The sequence below is a fragment of the Taudactylus pleione genome, unplaced genomic scaffold (genome assembly GCF_031769625.1).
Source record: "Taudactylus pleione unplaced genomic scaffold, aTauple2 ptg000662l, whole genome shotgun sequence".
Classification (NCBI taxonomy): Eukaryota; Metazoa; Chordata; class Amphibia; order Anura; family Myobatrachidae; genus Taudactylus; species Taudactylus pleione.
The window spans coordinates 1,642,274-1,664,730 of NW_028285064.1; the positions used below are offsets into that span (position 1 = coordinate 1,642,274).

The 22,457-nt window shown below is 45.7% G+C and overlaps 1 protein-coding gene across 5 annotated transcripts in view; it reads right to left on the bottom strand.

Annotated features, from left to right (window-relative positions):
• Positions 1-6,267: 6,267 nt before the first annotated feature.
• The window catches only part of GPBP1L1 (GC-rich promoter binding protein 1 like 1), a 37,260-nt gene continuing 21,070 nt past the window's right edge, over positions 6,268-22,457 (bottom strand). Inside the window, exons 2-12 of one of the 5 annotated variants that reach the window (XM_088455607.1) lie at positions 18,689-19,560; positions 17,686-17,805; positions 17,309-17,438; positions 16,165-16,457; positions 14,461-14,533; positions 13,956-14,149; positions 12,008-12,127; positions 10,956-11,117; positions 9,389-9,525; positions 8,715-8,817; positions 6,268-7,279 (exon numbers count right to left, since the gene is read on the bottom strand). In XM_088455607.1, coding sequence (XP_088311733.1) covers positions 7,127-7,279; positions 8,715-8,817; positions 9,389-9,525; positions 10,956-11,117; positions 12,008-12,127; positions 13,956-14,149; positions 14,461-14,533; positions 16,165-16,457; positions 17,309-17,438; positions 17,686-17,745 — 1,425 coding nt within the window. In that variant the 5' untranslated portion in view covers positions 17,746-17,805; positions 18,689-19,560 and the 3' untranslated portion in view covers positions 6,268-7,126. Of the gene's footprint in view, positions 7,280-8,714; positions 8,818-9,388; positions 9,526-10,955; positions 11,118-12,007; positions 12,128-13,955; positions 14,150-14,460; positions 14,534-16,164; positions 16,458-17,308; positions 17,439-17,685; positions 17,809-18,688; positions 19,561-22,457 lie in introns of all 5 variants that reach the window. The other 4 variants (XM_088455608.1, XM_088455606.1, XM_088455611.1 and 1 more) reach the window with 4 other exon arrangements.

Consider the following 22,457-nt stretch of genomic DNA (forward strand, 5'->3'; position numbering starts at 1 on the left):
CCGGTTTCCCATTTAGTGCAATCAGTAGCTGGAAGAGGATATAAAGAAATCAAGAGTTTAGGCAGCTGAAACTTTTTACTAGGCATATTCCATGCTTCACACACACATGATCAGAAAGCTGATCCGAGTGAGGAAACTCTGGCAAAACTACTTTCCGTCGTTTAAATAGTGGCTCTTTTGCCCTAGGAGTGGGTTCTGGCTCTTCTATTTGAAGAATAGATTTTACTGCGCTTACAAGTGCAGGTATATTCAATTGCCAAGGGGGAGTCAGAGTGAGAGGTCTGCGTCTTCTGCCTCCCCAGATGATAACTCATGAATGGACTGGGAAGATAACACAGCACGCTTAGTAGGTTTACTAGGTAAGGGTCTCTCCTTACGCAGCATTTGTTGAAAGTCTGTAGAGGTAGCTGCTAGACTCCAAACTGAGGTACAAAGTACATCTACCCATGCGGGAGGCAAAGGATTTGCAGGGAGTACCTGCTGTGCCCATCTCATAGGGGGAGCTACCACAGGGACCGCTAGGTGGTCCACAATTTTTGCAAACACCTGTGAAAAAGAAGCCCAGAGACAGTCCTGAGAAGAGGATGCCGGGGCAGAGGGGCCAAGTGCCGTATAACAAGATGCACATAGACCATCTAGAATGAGATCCTCTGAAGCAAAGCCTGCTAAACAGGACTTGCAAGACACCAGAGAGGGAGCAGCAGGCTTCTTGTTATTCTTGCCTTTGCTAGACATAGCTGCAAGGATAATTGTAGCACACACTCTGGCACATTGCCATGAACAACCCAGACATACAGTCAGGTGCATAAATATTGGGACATTGACAGACTTTTCATATTTTGGCCTCTATTCACCACCACAATGGCTTTGAAATGAAACAAACAAGATGTGCTTTAACTGCAGACTTTCAGATTAATTTGAGGGTAATTACATCCAAATCAGGTGAACGGTGTAGGAATTACAACGGTTTCTATATGTGCCTCCCACTTTTTAAGGGACCAAAAGTAATGGGACAAACTAAACAATCCTAAATCTAAATGTCACTTTTTAATACTTTGTTGCAAATCCTTTGCAGGCAATTACAGCCTGAAGTCTGGAACCCATAGACATCACCAGACGCTGGGTTTCATCCCTGGTGATGCTCTGCCAGGCCTCTACTGCAAATGTCTTCAGTTCCTGCTTGTTCTTGGGGCATTTTCCCTTCAGTTTTGTCTTCATCAAGTGAAATGCATGCTCAATCGGATTCCACCACAGTTGTTTTCCGTGGTCTTCCGGGTCTTTTGGTGTTGCTGAGCTCTCCGATGCGTTTTTTCTTTTTAAGAATGTTCCAAACAGTTGATTTGGTCACACCTGATGTTTTTGCTATCTCTCTGATGGTTTGTTTTGATTTTTCAGCCTAATGATGGCTTGCTTCACTGATAGTGACAGCTCTTTGGATCTCATATTGACAGTCAACAGCAACTGATTCCAAATGCAAATGTCACACCTAGAATCAACTCCAGACCTTTTACCTGCTTAATTGATAATGAAATAACGAGGGAATAGCCCACACCTGTCCATGAGTTGCTAGTCCCATTACTTTTGGCCCCTTAAAAAGTGGGAGGCACATATAGAAACCGTTGTAATTCCTACACCGTTCACCTGATTTGGATGTAGTTACCCTCAAATTAAATCTGAAAGTCTGCAGTTAAAGCACATCTTGTTTGCTTCATTTCAAAGCCATTGTGGTGGTGAATAGAGGCCAAAATATGTAAATTCTGTCAATGTCCCAATATTTATGTACTATATGGCATAACAGTCTGTTATAGCCCTCATAAATATATACCTCAGTATTCAGGGTTATAATTAAAAGGGAAAGGTATAAGCTGACAGTTGTGCTAGCGCTGCTGTCTATGTTTTCACAAGTCACATAGCAGAGCATTCAATATAACACTAGTGTGCACTAAAAATTCAACTACACAGACCACAGTGGCTGGTAGGAAACAGCACTGTATGACCTGGCCTTTAGGAGAGGTATACAGGGATACCGGATGCAGCGTTCCCAGAGATCTGAATGCAGAAAATGGCTGCCGTGAGTCTCCGAGGGGGCGGAAGGTGAGGGAGGAGCAGCTCAGGGGCTGAAAGACCGCAGTGGAATGGTGACATGAGCTGGGACTTCTCTCCTGTGCCGACATCAACCACTGGGTCCCTGGTCTTAATCTGTGCCCTGCGCCAGTATTTGTAATGCCCTGGTGATCTAGTGGAGTCCCGGTCGAACAGTTGTCCACATCAGTACCTACGGAGACCGGAGGAAAGACTGCACATAGGCGCCGGGGATCCAACTTATCTGTCCCCTTGAGTCCTGGCAACAGTCTGGGGTCAGAGGAGCCCTGCTAGCTAGATGTAGCATCCGCTGTGTCGTAAATGGGGATGACTTTTTTCCAATTGATGAGCCAGCCGTGTGTTTGCAGACTGTCAACTGTCAACTGGAGATGGCGTTGTAATACAACCAGTGAATGTGCCAAGATTAAGAGTTTGTCTAGGTATGGCAGGATTCTGACTCACTGCCGCCTTAGGTGGGTCGCCATACCTGCCATTATTTTGGTAAAGACCCGAGGAGCTGTTGACAGACCAAAGGGCAGTGACCGAAACTGGTAATGTTGCTGCAGAACAGCAAACCGTAGGAACCGCTGGTGGGTTGGAGTAATAAGCACATGCAGGCATGCATCCTGAATGTCCAGAGAAACCATGAAATCCCCAGGCTCCAATGCCAGGACAATTGATCGAAGAGTTTCCATGCGGAACTTGGGCACTCGAATACAATTGTTGAGGGGTTTGAGATTCAGAATAGGCCGGTGAGACTCATTCGGCTTCTGAATCAAAAAGAGTGGAATCAAAACCCAGTTCCTCTGAGCCGAAGGCACCGGTATTATAACACCTAAACGCAGCAGGGAGTGAATGGCCTTGACAAGAGTGATGGGGGACCTGTACAAAATAATTACTGGGGAGGACGCCTCAGAGAGGTGAAGACATACCCGAGAGACCACTTCTCGAACTCAGAAGTCTCATGTTGTCTGACGCCAAGAGTCGGAATTCAAAGAAGTCGGCCTCCCAGCCTGGAATCCCCCAGGAGGCGGCCCGCCCCATCACGCAGAGCGTTTGTTGTCAGACTTGGAAGCTGGACACCTGGCCGACCAAAACTGCTTGGATCGCGGCTTGGTAGTCTTGTGAGAACTAGACTGCCTGGGAAAGGCCTGTCCTCTTGCCTTATCCTGGGGAAGAAAGGACTGAGAAGGACAGCCTAGGCTTAGGAGCAGCTGCTGATGGCAGAAAGGCAGATTTTGAAGTTGTCACGGTAGTCACAATTTTGTTCAACTCTGCACAGGACAGCCTGTATCCAGAGAAAGGTAAGGAGTCGAGTGCCTTCTTGGATCCAGTGTCCGCTTTCCCGAACAATAGCCAAAAGGACCCAAGCAGGCGACTACCGAGGTCGCAAATGCCTTAGAGGCAAGGAGTCCTGTATCCAAACACAGCTTCTTTCAAATAAGAGGCCGCTTCCTGAATATGGGAGATGTAGGACAGTTGTTCCCTGGTAGCGTCTGATGCAGTCTCTCTTCCAGTGCCTCTGTCCATCCTTCGATAGCCTTAGCCACCCAAGCCGTGTCCATAGCCGGCCTAGTGACAGCGCCAGAAAGCGAGTAGACTGACTTGAAACAAGTTTCCAGCTTTCTATCCATGGCATCCTTAAGGGAGGATGTAGACAGTAAAGGCAGCGTAGAACTTCTGACTGAGCGTGCCACATGCGAATCAACAGGAGGGACTTCCCACTTAGTACACTCACTAGTAGGGAGAGGATAAAAAGACGCTAGTCTTTTTGGGACCTGGAACCATTTGCCAGGAGTACCCCAAGCTTCCCCCAAGAGCTCAGTGAGCTGTTTCGATTGAGGGAATTCAGCCTTAAATACCTTTTGACGTTTAAATATCGGGGTTAGCGGCCGGTTCATCCTCCTCTATATTCAGGATTGATTTAACCGTCCTTACTAAAGGAGGGACATCCACTGTTGAATGACTGTTCTCCTCACCCGAGAGCGACCCAGAGAACCCTGTGCATCATCTGCCTCCTCAGATGATGCATCAGAATTTGAAAATTGGGTGGACTGAGAGGATGATACAGTCCGCCTATGTGCTTTGGTAGCGGTCCCCCTTTTGCTGATAGACTGCAGTCGTTTGAGCCATATTCTGAACTGAGTGGGCATAATCATCCAAGGAGGATGCATATAGGGTACAGACATAGTAGGCTGTAAAAGCTGTGGGTACCCTATGGTGGGGGCTACTGAGCAGTCCACTAGCTGCATCATAACCTTGGATAAGGAAGACACCCAAGGTGGCTCCTGAACAGGGGGCTGGTACGGTGGACTGAGGAGGTGATACATAACAAACAACACAGACCATCCTGCATGAAATCCTAAGGGGACAAGCCCGCTGAACAGGATCTGTATGTAACCAGCACAGGAGCCTCAGGCTCCTGTTTACCCTTAGAAGACATAGTGATAACCAGCCAGCAGCACACAATCAGTGTATGGCTAGTAATACAGAGTGACATACTTCATAAATCCAATAAATGTGAAGTAATAATGAACCCCTACACACCTGGTAGTTGAGGGTTTAAATAAGAGCAGCAGGGATAGATATAACCGACAGTCAGAAAGTTTTAAGACAGTCTATCACAACAGCAGAGCTAGCACAAGTCACATACATTGCATATAAATATACTTATAATGGGCACTAAGTCAACTATTCAAGCCTCCAAGGGCTGTTGGATTTGTGCGCTGTATAACCTGGCCCCAGGGAGAGGTATATAGGGAGACTGGACCCGAATCTCCCAAGACCTGTACAGAATAGCCCTGATTAATGGCTGCTGAGCGTCTCATATAGGGAGGAGCAGCTCAGAGGCGGGAAACCTTGTGAGGGATCGTGCTCTGGGCTGGGGGAGAGCCTACCTCCCCGCTGCTGCATAAATCGCCAGGTGCCACTGGCCGCTACATGGTCCCCGACGCCAGCTTTTAACTTCCCCGGTGGTTTAGTGGGCGTACCAGTCGCCCCAGTGCAGCGTCCTCCAGCAGGTCTCCACCACCGGAGGTAAGGACTGCACAACACGCAAATCCCTGGAAGCGGGGCAACGACTTACCTGTTCTTCCCAGTCTGTAGTCCTGGGTCCCTGGTGGAGCGGCTAGCTGAACCCAAATGGTGCCCGCCATAATCACCAGACCACGCACCGATGCTGCGGCACTGGCGAAGGTAGCCGGAGCAGCCGACCATTAGGACGCCTTGTTGCTTGCTCAGTATTAACATAAAATTAAAGAACTCAAAAATAAAGCTTGAGGCCGCCTATGCAGTCCCCTTCTAATAGTGTGACCGGTCCTGCCGGCACCAAACGAAAAACTGTCTGCCTGTGGCGGGGTATATTTGCAGGAGGACCAGTGCATCCTGGGAGCTAAAGCTTTGAATGTTTGGTGCCCGGATCTCTCCAACCACACCCCCCCCATGGTATCCCTGTGGATCTCCTATGGACCCTGGAGAAATGTATCCCTACCAGGTGTGCCGTTTTCATGACATGAATCTGTATACGTTTCTAAGATGACTAATGTATATTATACGTATAGGGGGCGACTCAATTGTTTTATAGCGCCCTATCTCCCATCTAAAGTGGCGGAAATTATATTTTTTATTGTGGGCGCCCACGCTTTATCGCCCCCAAAAAGACAGGGTTTAGCTGCATAAGGCAGCTAAACCTGTAAGTCCTGGTTAGGGCACCCAAAAAGCAGTTTAGGCACCTCAAAACCATTACCGCACATTTCTTCACCACACCGCTGGAGGGTGGGAGCAGTAATGGCGGTGCAGTCGGCTATCGCGCCCAAGGGCTCCATCGGCGGCCCATTAGGTGGAAAACAATTGCAATTTTTGGACCACCTATACCATTTTTTTTTTTTTTTTTTTTGCAGGGGGCACGCAGAAACCCATACTTTTATAGTCACCTGAAGTATGAAGATATTTAAATTTTTATCAGTGAAACTTTACCGGGCACCATCAGGCAAAGAGTTTATTATTGAAGCATATTATTATGTTACAGCGCTAATCCTAAATTGGGTAAGAGCATACCCCATTAATACAACATGCCGTAGAGATTAAACAACATCTCTTCCAGGCTTCTTATAGACGGTTTATTGTACCAGTCCGATAGAATGACAGACAGGTTTGGGACACAGTAAGACACAACTCGATTTTGGCAAACTGATGCAAAATATTTATTCCAAGTTATCAGCTGCTGTGCTGACGTTGCCCCCACACACAGATAACCAGTTTTCTATCATCTGTAAATAAGGTTTTCAAAATAATCTTCTGAAATCTTCCCCAAGAATGGTTATTTATACCCAAATCTTGTTTTATTTTACAATCCACCCTGAATGTCAAGGCTTTAAGAAAAAAAAAAAAAAAAATTAAAGGAAAGAAAAAATTTCTCTGAACATTTTACAGATGCAAAATTATTCCCCCTTAATAAAACAAAATACAAGCTAGATTGCTCGAAGACAAAGTACCCGCCATGACTAGCGCAGCGTAACATCGAGAGAACGTCTCGATCGGTATGATCACAATTGAAAAAGGTGAAGGTTTACCAAACAGTGATTGATTTTAGAGGGTTAACTTTGATTTAAATTGAAATACTGTTAGAAGCTTTGTCAACTGCGATGATTTGTATGCCAGACTCCATTAAAAACAAGAAGGAACAAAACAAAAAAACAAACAAAAAAAAACAAAAACACAAAAATCTTAACGCATCCCTCTAGGCTCCAGAGCTTATACTTATACAAAAACAAGTTGTTTCTAGGAAGCATAGAAAGGACAAAATGAGCCCCACCCCCTGAAAAGCTGTGACTTCACTTCCTGTTTTTCACAAAATACTCAACAGCTACTTTGGAAGCAAGGCCGGGGGGAGCTCTGGTAGCAGGGGAGCTCGAGACTGAAAAACACAAAGTGTTTTATCTCCCCCCTTCCCCCCCCCCCCCCATAGACTATATCCTGTACACACGCACACGGCGTAGTGCAGTGAACAACTGGGACCAGGCGGTTTTGCAGTGTCTCTCCGGGATCAAGATTCATCATCTGAAGTGTCTGTGCTGCTTGTGTCGGTGTCCGAGCACTCGCTAGGGTCAGGGGTCAAAGGGCAACGCCAAGCAAAGAGCAGCGCACATCTTCTCGGCTGCCTCAGGAAGCCGTTCTGTCCCATGCCGTTGCTTTTTAGCTGGAAGACAAGAGGACATGGGAGTGCAATAGAAAATATTGGCTACATTTTTATACACCTGGGCTGTCTTTATAGTCACAATTTCTATATACAAAAATGAAAGTTGTAAAGAATGTTCACCTTTGACTGAGCAAAAGTGTGCCACTAGCTGTGTATATCCTGAATGTTTAAAGCAGAAAGAGACTCTGCCATAGAAAAGGCCTTTATATCATTATCAGCATCAATTAATGCGCCTATAAGAGGAGAGCGCATGGCACAAGCTAATTATCAGCGATACAAAGAACTTTTTACATACTCTGAATGGCAATATTTAGCCTCCATTACATAGTCAACCTCCCCCAAACACAGTAAAGTTAAAAATCTGAAATTACACAGCCTCAACTTATTCTCAATTGGAAAAAAAAATTGCAGAGATTATAAATGATCAAATAACTAACACTGGGTGGCATATAGCTAATGCTGACACAGGTGCTATGCCCGTCTACAGATACCTAGAGGGGTCACATGTCCTCAACACTGGTCACTAGCCAGGTCACCCTGCAGTTCTGCTTGCAGTATGGGCCATATCCAATTAGCCGCGGCGCTAATTAGCTTGCCCACTGCTCGCTCGGAGCTATCCAATTAGTCCCAAAGTCAGCCTGACAACGGCACTTATCGGGTTTTTTTTTTCGGGACCTGATGTGTCCCAAAAAATAATCCACGATAAGTGCTTTTTTTTTTTCGCCCAAGAAAAAGGCGAGAGCACATAGGAGCCGCGATTAAGCTTGCGGCCCTGTGTGTTAACGGGCGAACTATCCTATTAATTTGCCCGAATAGGATAGGGAGAAAAAAAATAAATATATCGTCGAAAATCATGGATTATCGGCGAAAAAATCCACGTTTTTCGCTGATTGCGGGGATCAATTAGCGCCCGAACGGTGTTCGGGGCTAATTGGATATGGCTCATAGTCTGGAATGTGGATATAACCTGCATCGCCCAAATCTAGTGGACGCTATATGGGGAAATTAAAAAAAGGGACGGATTTTGTTGATATTGTAAAAAGTGTAGATTATTCAGCGATTTTGATGCAGGAGTTAAAGCAGTCTTATTTGATTAATATTACGGTCACACTGCTCAGCTGTAACCGCTCTAGTAAGGGGCAGACTAAGGTGGTTACATTCATTAATGTGAATACACTTAGCTACTTTGTGTAATAATTTGTTTGAACATTTATTTAGACGCTGTAATGGGTGCTAAGTGAAAGCCATGAGGGGACAGTGCACAGCTATATAATGCACCAAATAACGATACTGTGTAATATATATACCGATTAGGTGGGCAGTCTATGCAAATGATGATGTTACTAAATCAGCAGGAAAAGCTTGGTTTTGTAACCCTTGAGGTCACTGCTAGAAGGGGAGCAGAGGCTAGAACCAGGGCCTGTGACACACTCACCCGCTGCGATTTAATCTGGAACTCTCGCAGTTCCTCTTCGGTCAGAGGCAGATAGTCCTCGTCGTTCTCAGGAGACTCCTGCCATCCCATTTCTTTCAATAATCTGGGAAACAGAAGAAGAAGAAAAATAAAACGTCAACTTGGAAAGTCATATTCTTATAATGGGAACGCGGCTGAGATGTTGACACCTTCACAGACTTGGTCTCTATTATTTTTAATACAGCTTAAGCCCCAAAGTATAATAAAAAAAATTAATTTTAATGCCCCAACTCTGATTCAATAACAGAATGTGCATTTCTCCAGTACGAGTCTATGTGTGGGGGCTGATTACACTGCACCCACCGTAACTGCTGTACAACTAAACCACCATGGAACCCTCTCACTTTTAAAAATAAATATAGGGTAAAATGGACAAAAACGAAGCAAATAACCACATTAAATCTTCCTAAAGCGACATTTGGTTAATTAGTGCAGGCCGGAAGTGGAGTCGTTTGTACTAGGCCAGATGCAATGATAAGGCAAGGAGACAGCAAGGCATACATTGGTGTTTATACATCACAAAACATGGGCTTTTGTAAACAGTAAGTGGACACAAATGGGGTGAGCTGTTCCCATGTGGCTGAATCAAGGTATAAATCATTTATTACCAACAGGGACCATTACTCTGCTCTGACCTGTGCTCTGCTTCCAGTGAGTATGACAGCCGATCCCTACTCTCTTCCTGAGAACCAGGGATGCCGTTGTGAGGTCGGACTTCCTCAATGTGCTCCCCATCAGTGTCATTTAGATCAGAAGGGCTCTGATTTTGCACCTAAAAAAAAAAAAAAAAGATTCACGGTTAACGTCTAGAACAAGTGAAATTCATGTAAACTATGCTAGGAGCTGAACTTTGCATTGTGTTTATTTTTCAGTTGCAATGCTTAACACCAGTGTTCCACCAGTGCCCTCTGGTGGTCATGTGTAGAACTGCACTTGATTTACAATTGTGAATAGTAGGAACATATTATCCTTTATTATTATTATGTCGTTACAAGGGTTCCACAGCCCTGCAGAGTACATGAACGAAGGAAACAGTGATTTACATTTTGAAACAATGCAGGACAAGGACATTGTTTATAAACATTGCTGCATCAATGGTTATACCATTCAACAAGCAGCAGGGCGTAAGCAATTAAGCGTTAGGTGCCCTTGTGGGGGATTTAGGAGTAGATGAAAGTATGAGTAAGGGAAGGAGAAGCACATGACGGGAAGAGGGTCCTGCTTGTAAGACGACAGATGGGGTAGACAGGGAGGAAGGAGCATGGAGCAGTGGGTTAGGATGACAGCTGGATGGCTTTAATGAAGTAGTGGGTCTTGAGAGCCCATTTGAAAATTTGTGGAGGGGAGTAGAGACTGATAGGGAGAAAGAAGGGAGCAGGCAAAATCCTGGGAGGCGGGAGTGGGAGGAAGTAATCAGTTGGCAGGAGAGGCGGCATGCATTTGTTGAGTGGAGTGGGTGGGCAGGTGTGTGAAGGGAGAGGAGGTCAGAGATGTAAATGGGTGAGGGTGTGTGAGAAACTTGAATAGGGTTCTGAAGGGGTGGGGGGGGTGCGCAGCAGATGTAGAACGTTTGGAGAGAAAGCAGCATTGGGGACAGATTGGAGTTGAGAGGTGGAAATCAGGGAGGCTAGATAGGAGGTGGCTATGCTGGGTACACACTGGCAGATATATTGGCCAATCAATATATATATCGGTTGCCCATCGGCTAATGCGTACCAGCGTTATGCCGGAACGACGTCGTTTACAGGTCGGCTCTGCTGCGCAGCCAATGCCCAATAGATCTGCAGATATATATCGAGGTATCGTGCTGTTGCTGTAGAGGCCTCTGGGAGGGGGGAAGCGACATGCCCCACAGCCAGCGGGACCCACAGCCAGAAGACACATGATGATTGGTCAGTGTGTATGAACAACCATCATCTGCAGATAAATCTGTTAAGTGTGTACCCAGCTTTACCAGTATAAACCAAGAGCAACAGGCAAAGTTGTAAGAGCACAATACCTATTAGATGTATAGTATTTTTATTAGATGTCTAGTATTTCTCGCATGCATTCTCCTCAGGAATCGTATGTAAGCCCCTGCTAATCGGGGTACCTCTGACTGTATGTGCGAGTGCATGATCTTCTAGAACCTAAATACTTCCTAGTTCCACAACTCAAGAGAAACAGAAAAATAGTGGCACCTATACTGTGCAGCTCTCTTACATCTTCCAGTTTATCGCCATCCCTGTCCTCAGCCTGATCCGTATCTTGCTCATCCTTCAGCGCCTTCAGAAACTCGCTCTTCTTGTCGGGGACACGTCGGATCATGCGGGTTAGCCGTGAAATGCTGAGCTCCAGCGGTGGAGTAACACTGGACGTGCCCTGCTAAAACCAAAGAAAAACATTAAGAAATTGCTTCGCTTTGGTAAGAATCCTAAAATAAGTTAGAAGGTCAACAGGTCACAATAAAAACATACATAGGCGCAGGTAACAGAGGTTTCAGTCTGAGAACCAGGGGCCTGTACTAGGTGCAGACAGAGATTTCATCCTGAGCACCAGGGAGCTGTACTAAGTGCAGATATCCAGATTGCAGCTTGAGAACCAGAGGTATAGTAGGCGCAGATATAGAGATTTCAGTCTAAGGACCAGAAGGGCTGTTATAGGTGCAGAAACAGAGATGGCGGTCTAAGGACATAGGGCTATTCTAGGCGCAGACACTGAGATTTTAGCCTAAGAACCGGGAAGGGTGTACTAAGGGCCCGATTCAGTTTGGTTTGCAAGGCTGCATTCGCACGCAGCCGTCCGATGTTTGCATTCTGCGCATGAATCGCAGTGTGCGAACCGATCGTAGTAAGCACAGTGACTGACAGGAAGTGACCGTTTGGGGGTGGAGAGTGGGGGGATGATCGGGCGAACGCAGGCGTGCCTGTGCGCTTGAGCACTGTTAAAGGGGCGTGCATAATTAAGCCCGAGATTGCATTCATTGCCAGACATCTGGTTGGCGACAGGAAGTTTAGCAGTTTGTGCGGCAGGTCATGGTCAACCACAACTGTGAGTATGGGTCCGATGTTACCGATGTTCCCGCTGACTTGCGGATGCATGTCATGGGAAGTGGGCGGAGTCTTGGTATAGTGCTGCGGTTGCCGTGCGAATGCATTCATTAGCATATTCCCGCAGCGAGCGGGTGCGTGCAAACGCAGCATTGCGATCCAACCTAAATCAGGCCCTAAGTACAGAGAATGGCCACACCAAGCATGTGACTGTTTGCGCCATACCTCTTTGGGTGATGACAACACAGGTGCTGGCGCCAACACTGGGCTAGTGAAAGCAGAATCTCTGTTGTAAAATAAGGATGCAGATTTGGACTCCCGACCATTGGACTTCCACGGACCGGGCTGGAATAAAGACAAGATGATCTCAGAAATGCACCATGGAGGCTTCGCCCTGAAAATTACATCTGCTTACAGCAAAGACTGAAGCATTGGTAACAGGTATATTACTTATGGAATACTTTCAGTGCTCTGTTTTCCTTCTCCCTTTAAAAGAGACAAATGACAGAACACCGTAGATCAATATGGAAAAAGGAGGATAAGACAGTACAGATGCAGCAATAAAAATAGATCAAAGGAATTCGGGATGTCAGGTTATAATTTCCCATCATGGGAACTGGGGTCATGTAAAGACAAAAGGGCCTTATTCAATATGGGAGAGAAAAGTCCGTGCTGGACTTTTCCCTCCACATCGGAGGTTAGAGTGGGGATAAAGTCCTCCACATCGGAGGTTAGAGAGGGGATAAAGTCCTCCACATCGGAGGTTAGAGTGGGGATAAAGTATCGGGCGTGTGGCCGCTTATCCCCGTATTCAATTTAAAAGAAGCGAAAAAGGGGCCCGGCGAAATAGTATTCCTGCGGAAAAAAAAAAAGTGAATTTTCGGGAAATGTGCCTGGGACCCCCCTAAAGAGGCCCAGAAATGGAACTATGGGAACAATTTTTTCCTGCTGAAGGAAGTCGGGGTTTGTAATAGCCGCAGCAGGTGCTTTTTTGCGGCTATGAAGAAGTGGTGAAGAAAAGCAGTAACAGTTATTTAAAAAAAAAAAAAAAAAATCAAATTTGGGGTACATGAAAATGGGTGCAAGCAGATTTTTAAGTCCATAAATTATTCTTCAAAATTCTGCAAAAATGCACCTGCCACTATCACCCGCATGGAAGAAAACACCTGCCGCATACTTCCGACCCCCTCTGGATTAAAGTTACCTATTTTAGAAGTGCATTTTCATTTTGTTCACCCCAAAATTTATTCTTTTTTTGCAGGGGTGCCCTGATTTTTTTTTTTTTCTTCCTTTACTTTTTTTTTTTCACAGAGATAGTTTTTTAAGGGACATTCGCAGGAGTGCAGGCTACTTTTTTTTAAGCCTGCACCCCTAAACCCCAATTCTGCACTTTTTTTCACCAGCTAACGGCTAGTGAAAAATTATCCCCGTATTTTTACGGCGAAAAGTCAATGTAATTGAATACGGGGATAATTGAAATAGGCGAAAATGACGTCATCGGCGATAAATTCCGAAATTTTTGCTCCAAATTGAATATGGCCCAAAGTGTAGGGATGAACTAAAGCTGGGCACACTTTAGACGACCAGTGTACCCAGATTGAGCAGCAGGTACAGCAGATCTGAAGACGCAACGGATGGCCTGGCGGGAGCGCGCATAGTGCGTACACAATGGACGTTTTGGACAATGTCGTTCTGATCTGTCAGAAATCGACAAATTAAAAAAAAAAAAGTCTAGTGTGTACCCAACTTAAGAGACTCTGGGGTAGATGTACTAAAAAGCTTTGTCTGTCATTTTTCAAACACAGCCTGTAACATTGCAGTTAGGAGCTGACTGGTTGGTACTTTATCACTCTCCACAGCTTAGTACTTCTCCCCTTCAGAATTGAAAGGATTCAAACCAGCTAGTAGAACACCACATTCCCACTTTGTAGGGAGTACAGACTACATTTTTTTAGACTATTTAAAGCTCAGCCTCAGAAGATATATAGACAACATTGAAGGGTTTATGTTCGTTTCCTTATGCAGACTGGTCGCTTGATCAGCAACAACAGGCACTTGCCAGATGTCGCGCGGGCACTAAAGTGATCGTAAGTAGAATGGATTCCAAGCTGTGTGTATGGCAGATAGTCCTACTGCTTTACATGCTGGGGAAAAACACCCTATTCCTACCCACCTTGCTGGAGGAGGTGGCTGGTTTAGGGACCAGGTTCTTGTACACGATTGGCCCAGAGGGGCTGGTCTTGTTGCCGCCGTTGGAGAGGTGAGGCACGGGCGAAGCAAACGCAGCAGAGAAAGCGGATGGGTCCTCCTTAGAGATCTTCTTGATGACCAGCATCTTGAGTGGCTGCTTGGCACTAGGAGGGTTTTCTGGAAGAGCCAGAGTCATTACAACACTTACATAATGGGATTACATGGATATCTGTACCAAATTATATTTAGGACACCAAACTCATTTACCAACAGCACCGCTGAATACAGAACTAATAATTCCCAAATGTAACAATGAACACCGCAAATTAACATTTGCCTGAATTTAAGCCCTTACTTTAAATACTACTATCAGGAGATTAGTGTTACATTGTATCACATGGTCTCTGCTCCAGTTGCTCTAGCTGGTACAGGTGCTAAACCGCCCAATTACAAAGGTGACCGGCATTACATCTTCCTGTCTCACATACCCCAAACTCCCGTAGGGGTCCCAGTCTGCTTGCTCTGAATGACCTGCTTCCCAGTCTCAGGATTTAATGAGGGCTGAAAAAAAACAAATGGATAATGATATGAAACAGAGCACAGAGAGAAGACAACAGCACGGTACAAGCTGGGGTTACATAGTGCTATACTGGATTTCTTAGGCTAAATACTATGGGGTTTAATAACTCTAGATTTCCAAGCATTTTTAAAACGTTATTTAAATCTTAGAGTAACTGTGGTTAAGCATTGCAAATTAATTTTAATTTACATAATTAAATACAGGTTGAGTCTCCCATATCCAAAATGCTTGGGGCCAGGGGTGTTTTGGATATCGGAATATTCCGTACTTTGGAATATTTGCATATCATAATGAGATATCTTGGGAATGGGACCCAAATCTAAACACAGAATGCATTTATGTTCTATATACACCTTATACACACAGCCTGCAGGTAATTTTATACAATATTGTCAATCATTTTGTGGCTCAAAACAAAGTTTGTGTACATACATGAAATTCATTTATGTTTCATATACACCCTATACACAAAGTCTGAACGTCATTTTATACTTTATTTTTAATAATTTTGTACCTTACACAATGTTTGTGTACAATGAACCATCAAAAAGCAAAGCCTTCACTGTCTCAGTCATGCTAAAAAATATTCCGTATTTCGGAATATTTGGATATGGGAGAACCTGTATGCCAATGATTAATATTGCATGTATTATATTATATGTTTAATGTATTTAATAGATTAGATTTTGTTATATCTATATAATAATTCTCTAAGGGCTGTCTAGTCTCCAAAACACATACGCAGTGGGAGCCTGGGTGCACGCCGTCCGTCCAACAGCTCCTACTACCAGGGAAACAAGACAGCCCATGGCCAGAGAGGACGACGACTTTCCGGACTACCGGGAACTGGGCAAGTATGAGAGTGTGACAGGGCAGGGGGCTCGGCAGCTGATAGAGGTGGAGTGAGACAGAACAGGGGGCGGAGCACTGGGCAAACAAGTTGCATGTGCCAAGTCTAGTATACTTATATTGTAACACTTTGTTGTGTTAATGGTAAGTAACCTGTGTGGTTAGAATACTGTGTGCCCGATCAGAGCAACAATTGAATTGCTCCATTGGGCGCCCATTACGAACAGTAGTGCGCGAAAAACAATTGAATTCCCCCCCTTACTGTGTCATTATACTGCATCTAGGAAGAGAGATCCACAGTATGCCAAGGAGGGGAACCCTGGGTTAACCTGTTTCTGATTGATATGCCCATATGTACTAACATTCTGCAAATAATTATTATTAATAATGAACTACAATCACATTGTCATCTATTAGTGCTTTCTTCTATTTTCAGACCTCTCCATTCAAATACTAAATCCCTCCACTAAGAAATCATGGAGATCATTAGCAGAGCGTAATCCCTTATCGGACACGGCTGATTATTCTCACTGCTAGGAGTTTGTGTACCGGGCACACTACCCCCTTCCCTCCCACGGAACTTCTCTAGATGAAAATACGTATTGACATTGGCGTGTAGGCATTGCCTTTACGGTACACTATACACAGACATCAGGATAAATAAAAGGATGGGAAAATAATTTCCCTGTAAGTCTTCATTTGAGATCGTCACAAGGACAGACACCAAACGTGTCATTTTATTGGTTCAGTTATCACCACGTACAAAGTCCTCCTCCTCGAACTGCAGCTTCTTCCTATCCGCGTTCTTTTCCTCTCGGGTCTCGGCCGGCTGCTTGTCTTGCAGGGCAGCATTCTTACGAGAGAGGGCGCTGCCGTTCCGGTGACGATGGCCAGCGCTGCCTGTCCCACTACCGCCATTTCCTCCTCTCTGCACCGCACCATCCTGCTGACCCCGGTGAGACCCATGCCACCCTGGTTGTGACGATTGGTTGGTGCCCTTTGAGACTCCAGAGTCCACAGAATCATGGCGCAAAAGGGATGGCTGGTGCCACGAGTCTGATGGGGACAAAATATAAATATTACATCAACTGCTCCTAATAGCAGACCTAGAGGACTCCTTCACACTTGTACAGGCCTATTGTGCTATTAGACACATAAACCCCACGGGGAGGGTTAGCATTAGGGATCCTGAGCATTGGGATGCCGCTGTCGGTATATATTGACGGCAGGCATCCTGCTGCCGGGATTTCATACCCATTTCAGGAGATTGTATGGCAGGCAGAGTCAGCAGTTTTTCTACATTGCCTAGTGTTCATTCTAGCACCCTGCACCTGTCACAACCCGTACACAGCACCTCTTCCCTCCCTGGGGTGTCGATCTCAGGTGCTTCTAGCACACTGATCTGTATATCAGCAGTTGCATCAGCTGAGTGTGCTAGAGGCACCAGAACAGAGGCCGATACCCTAGGCTGGAAAGAGGAACTGTACGCTGCTCTAATACGTCCTTTGTGAGGCCGGGAAGCTGAAAGAAAAGAACCCCGGGAGTGAGGGTAGCGCAGAATTCCGTCATTTTGATACAAAACACGTTCGTTTTCTACTCGCTCCCCCAAGCGACAGGAGACCGAATACAATTATCTCAAACGTGACGGGTTCTCTTTAACGTCAAACCAGAGCCAAAATGTAGTGGAGTCAGTTAGCTTGCGGGCTAAAGCAACATTCAAAGGGATAGCAACCAAATTACTGGGAAACGGAGACATGGGTTATCAACACCCACTGGTGAATATTGGTTCAGTCCGCAATATGCCTCCACAATGTGTCAGTGATGGGGACCCTACATTGTGACAACAATGGAAATAGACTTTAAATACCAAAATAGAAGCATGGAGGCCGAAGCTTCGCGTGGCTCACCTCCTGCGGTGCGGAGGGGTCCGTTGTTGAAGAAACCATCAGATGAATTGTGTCTCCGACGACTCACCCCCAGACGGCCCTCACCCCTAGGTAGGTGCTCTCCATGTTTCTCAACAACGCCTGCAGAGGACTACGCCAGAGAAACACAAGCTCAGAGCCATGATTAAAATCTACATATTTATAAATCGTTCTTTCATATGCAAAGAAATTTGTCAACTATTATGTACAAGATGCATTAATCATTAGGTCAGCAGTTATCTTGAGGAACTAACAAAGGCAGATGATGAGGAGACCTCTCTGTGCACCGGCTGTGGGATAAGTAGTAAGACAGTAGAGTGGGAAGGATGAACAGTGTTAGGGGGGAGTATTTTTTTTACCTTGGTGGACTGAGGTGTGGAGAAGCTAAGCCAAGCAGGAACAAAGTCATGCTGCGCCATTTAGGTTGTAGATCTTCTAGCAGTGAATTGAGGCATTAATCCTCATGACCAAGGCAGGGTCTGCTGGAAGACACACACACAAGCTCCTTTAAGTGGCCCTGTCTGCACTCAGGCCTAGTACAATCATATAATGCCTACTTCTACTCTATAGTAGAGAACACGTTCTAGCATGTATGATTAACAGCTCTAGAAATCATGGCTCCCACTATGTCCTGTACTTCCTGCCGGCGAACAGTTATAATTCTTTCCAGAGTATAGCATTTATAAAAAAATGTGTCAAAACATTACGTACACCCCATATTGCCACCTCAGTCAGATACTGCAAGCAGACGGGTCTGGAATGTTAGGTCGACAGTTTTTAAGTCGACATGGTCGAAATGCAACCATGGTCGACATCCATCAGGGATGTTGGCATGATTGACTGGCGACAAACCATCCATGGTGTTCTAGTGGTGTCTCAGCTAGCCGCGTAGCCAGGCTCCCAGTGTTCACGTAAGGAACAGCGTTCCAGTAAGTATTCTTCACCCTATCCCTAAGAGCCCCCAACACCCCCCCCTTCCCCAGTGCCTGATGCTAACATGCCCCCCAAAAAGACTCAGACTGCCCCTAACCCCACCCCGCAGCCTAACCCTTGGCATTGTGAGATTACCGACATTTCACATGGTGACACAGAGGGTGTTTCATGGTGACTGTCGCCATACTGAGCGATGTCGACATGGTAACTGATGACCACGTGACTGGATCCCCATGCAGACTTTCTTCACACGCTAGCCCAATACAGAGGGATGTGGCAATTTAACAAAAAGGGACTCCTAAATGCATTATTCTGTTCACCCATGTCGTAAGCACCTAGGACTGTAGTATAAACGGTAACCGCTAAACTAAAACTTTACATAATCCTGAGGCTTATGTCCAACAAATCACACACACATGATCTTCTTACCCCTCAGTCTGAGCACGCAGGGCAGCCTCTTCCAGTTTTGTAGGGCAGTTGGGAGGTCTTCGTTATGTTTAACTCTTTGTTAGGCAAGAGGGGATGGTAAGGGCAGCCCCTCAAGAGGACTGGCAGGGTAAACACCCCGTTTCTACATGCCAGCTTGTCCTTTTATCTCAAACGTGTCACTTTTTAAGTGCTCATTTTGACGGTTTACACAAAAACCCACAATAAAAAAATAATAATAATAAAAAAAAAAAAAAAAATTAAAGCCAGTGAATTAAAGAGCTCACATTTGGTAGAATGGTATCAACTGAGTAATAAGGAAAAAAAAAAAAAAAGCACTAAAGTAGAAAAAAAAAAAAAAAAATTCCAAATACCACATTCACCTCATGAAACAGATTTGTGTGTTCTTGTGTGTAGCCAATGCGGAAAAGTGTTGGGCTCATACAAAAGGACCCATTCAATCTCTTACAAAAATACAGCCAGGGTTTTGTGACTGGAAGTCCGCTCTTGTGCCAATCCTCTACACCTGGTTGATGCCCTCATTAATTTCTAAAAAATGAAAATGACGGCTAGCAATCGGAAGGTAAAAATCGTGAAAAATACCTAGTGGAGAGTGTGGGGCTCACATGCATAAAACACCCACCGCCATAGTCGCAGGACAGAGAGGCTCTAAATGCTGACACGGGAGAGTAGACCCAAAAATTCTGTCATATCCCTAATCGACATGTGCAAAAATTTGAGTAAAAAAAAAAAATGAATCAGAAATGTAGGTCAGAGGCCTTGGCGACTAGCGATGTACTCAGGACACGTAACGTGGCATTGCATAGGAATTTCGTGGCCCCTCTCTTCACGTCACACACTCGGGGCTGCAGGATCTGCAAAAGAAAAATTTTATACGGTTTTATATTTTCTCTTTAGATCACTAAATTAATACACAAAACTGGATGTTATAACAATCGGTGACAAAGAATGGAACAAGTCTTTTTCATGGACATTTATCAATCAACTACACATTGCAGTAAGTGGGGATTGGTGGGATGTAGAGGTAACGTTATTAAAAAGGACTGTAAACATCATTTTACTTAATTGTATTGGTGAAGGTATGACATCAGTATGTCATACCTGCTGGACCCCAGCCCGGCAGTTCAAATCCCGACTGTCGCAGCCCGATGGTTTGAAATCTCAACAGTGTAGGCAAGTCCACTATCCCTATCCCTCCCTCCCCTAACCCTCCTTTAGGGGTGCCTAACCTTCCCCCCCCCTAGTGCCTAAACCTAACCCCCCTCCCCACACCCTAAAACCTAACCCTCCCAGGGGGGGTGCCTAACCTTAACCTTCCCTCACCTAGTGCCTAAACGTAAGCCCCCCCTTCCCCTAGCTAACCCTAACCTTCCATGGGGGGGGAGCTTAACCTTAAGTCCCCCCCGGGGGTCCCTAAAAACAACCCCCCATCCCCGGCTAAGTGTATACTTGCCCCGGCTGAGGACGATCGGTCCGGCGTCCTCTCTGGGTTCCGGCGTGGGGATTAACATAGGCGTCGGTATTTTCGACGCCTATGTTAAATCCCTTGCCGGGATCTCTTTGTTGGGATTGAGACCGGCGGCCAGTCTCATAACTACATCCCGAAGGTGTATGACAAATATAAACTGCTATTCCTCTATCCAGACTGAGATTAGGTATTTTATGTCCTTTTCGGATCAGGGTCGTCACCAAACGATGTTAAATATAACTAGTACAAACCCCAAGATATGGAGTGGAATGAATTAACGTCCCACCTTTGATTGGGATTAAACAGAAGGAGAACCAATGGCAAGCCTACTGAATGGCAAATTCTGCATTAAAATCACCTTATGCGACAATCAGGTATTTATTCCATTCAGAGTCTGCGTTCCACCATGTGACAGCGACTAACTGGGCGCACCAGCATTACCCAACATGTTCACCACAATACCCTACAGTGATCGTCCCGGGCCTACACTCAGAGGATAGACCAATTAACAGACAGTTACTCGTAAGTATAGTACCAGCTGGCACATAGGTGGTGTATACATACAGAGAAGCGCACATTAGAAGGACGCATGCACCACTGAAACTGCAGAAAGCCTCCGCTATCCTGAAATATTATTCAGAACCCTAAAAAGTCATCAATGTGAAAAGGTGGTTCAGGTAAAAGCAGGTATCATGCTAAAATACACAGCTAACAATGTGGAATACACGGTACCTCAATGCTGGACAAATCCCAATGCACCACCTGAATAATGACGGCTGGAGCTTACAACAGCTATTTCTGTAGAGGTCAGTGCATGACCCTCCTGGCTCCTATGCTATCTACTTTATTCGGTCCACTGTAGTGTGTCTCACAGCACTGATGACAAGAGCAGAAGCAAGGGTGTAACTAGCTCATTATATAACTAATACATCACCTGGACATGTAAGAACAGGACTGACACATTAACACACAAGTGACAAATGCACAACACAGTAACAGCCAGAGCAGCAGTATTTAGGCCACTTGTCCAGCACATTACAAGAGCTCTAAACGGGTTTATTTTTTCACATAGAAATCAGTGACCTATGGATGATCTATGATCATCCAGCCTGACCTGTCCACACAACACTACTAACCCTGATACGGCAATACCCTACACAGTGAATAGGTGAAATGCGCTGGTGTAAGAACAAATATTCAGCGACACTTATATTGCTTCAACCCATACATTGTGCTCAATTCAATTGCCCGCGATGTAAATAGCGCTGGGAGATAGCTCCAGGAGACGTTCTCGCGACTAAACACACTGTTTAAGGCGTGAGAACGGGCATTCCCCGACCTAACTTCCCGGCGCGATGCTGCTTTCCAGGCGCGAAGGGCAGAAAACAGCCTTGTGCCTGGACTTTTGTCGGATTTCTGCTCGAGTCCCCGGAGGGGTGCGAGAAGAAGTCCTTAGTCGGGCTTAGTAGCGCGGTGTATTGAATAGCTCGGGGAGCGGATTCCCGGAACTATTCACTTTGCGCAGAATAGAATCGAGCCCATAGATTGTCTTGCATATACAATGATTTTGAAGGGAGTCTGCCACTCATCCTTAGCTTTGCTAGTGGTTCTAGAGACAGAACACTTACTTTGGGGCATATCCAATTTGCTGCGAGGTTTTGCCTGCAAAAAATTCTGTGGACATGGCAACCAATTTTGGATTACTGCAGGTATGTGGGCTCCCAATACTTGGGGTATCCTATTATAAATGTAAAAAAAAAAAATGGTTGCGAGCATGTTTGCAGATAAAATCCCAGGGGAGAGGAATTGTTTTTTTAACTCAGTCTGCTGCCGATGCTGTGTGAGGGGAGTGGGAGCAGGGTTAGTGGCGGTGGTGTAGTGTCGGTAGTGTGTGCGAGGAGCGAGTGTGGGGTTATTGGCAGCAATGTATGCAGTGTGTAGGTGGAGAGGCGGTAGTGTGTGTGTGGGGGGGGAGCAGGTGCAGAGTTAGCGGCGGTGGTGTAGTGTAGGTAGTGGGGGGGAGCAGGTGTAGGGTTATTGGCGGTAGTGTGTGCGAGGAGAGGGTGTAGGGTCATTGGCAGTAATGTATGCAGAGTGTGGGGGGAGAGGAGGTAGTGTGTGTGGGGGGGGGGAGAACAGGTGCAGGGTTTGTGGCGGTGGTGTAGTGTAGGGGGGAGAAGGTGTAGGGTTAGTGGCGGTAGTGTGTGTAGGGTTATTGGCAGTAGTGTATGCAGTGAATGGGGGGGAGGCGGTAGTGTGGGGGGGGCGGGTGCAGGGTTAGCA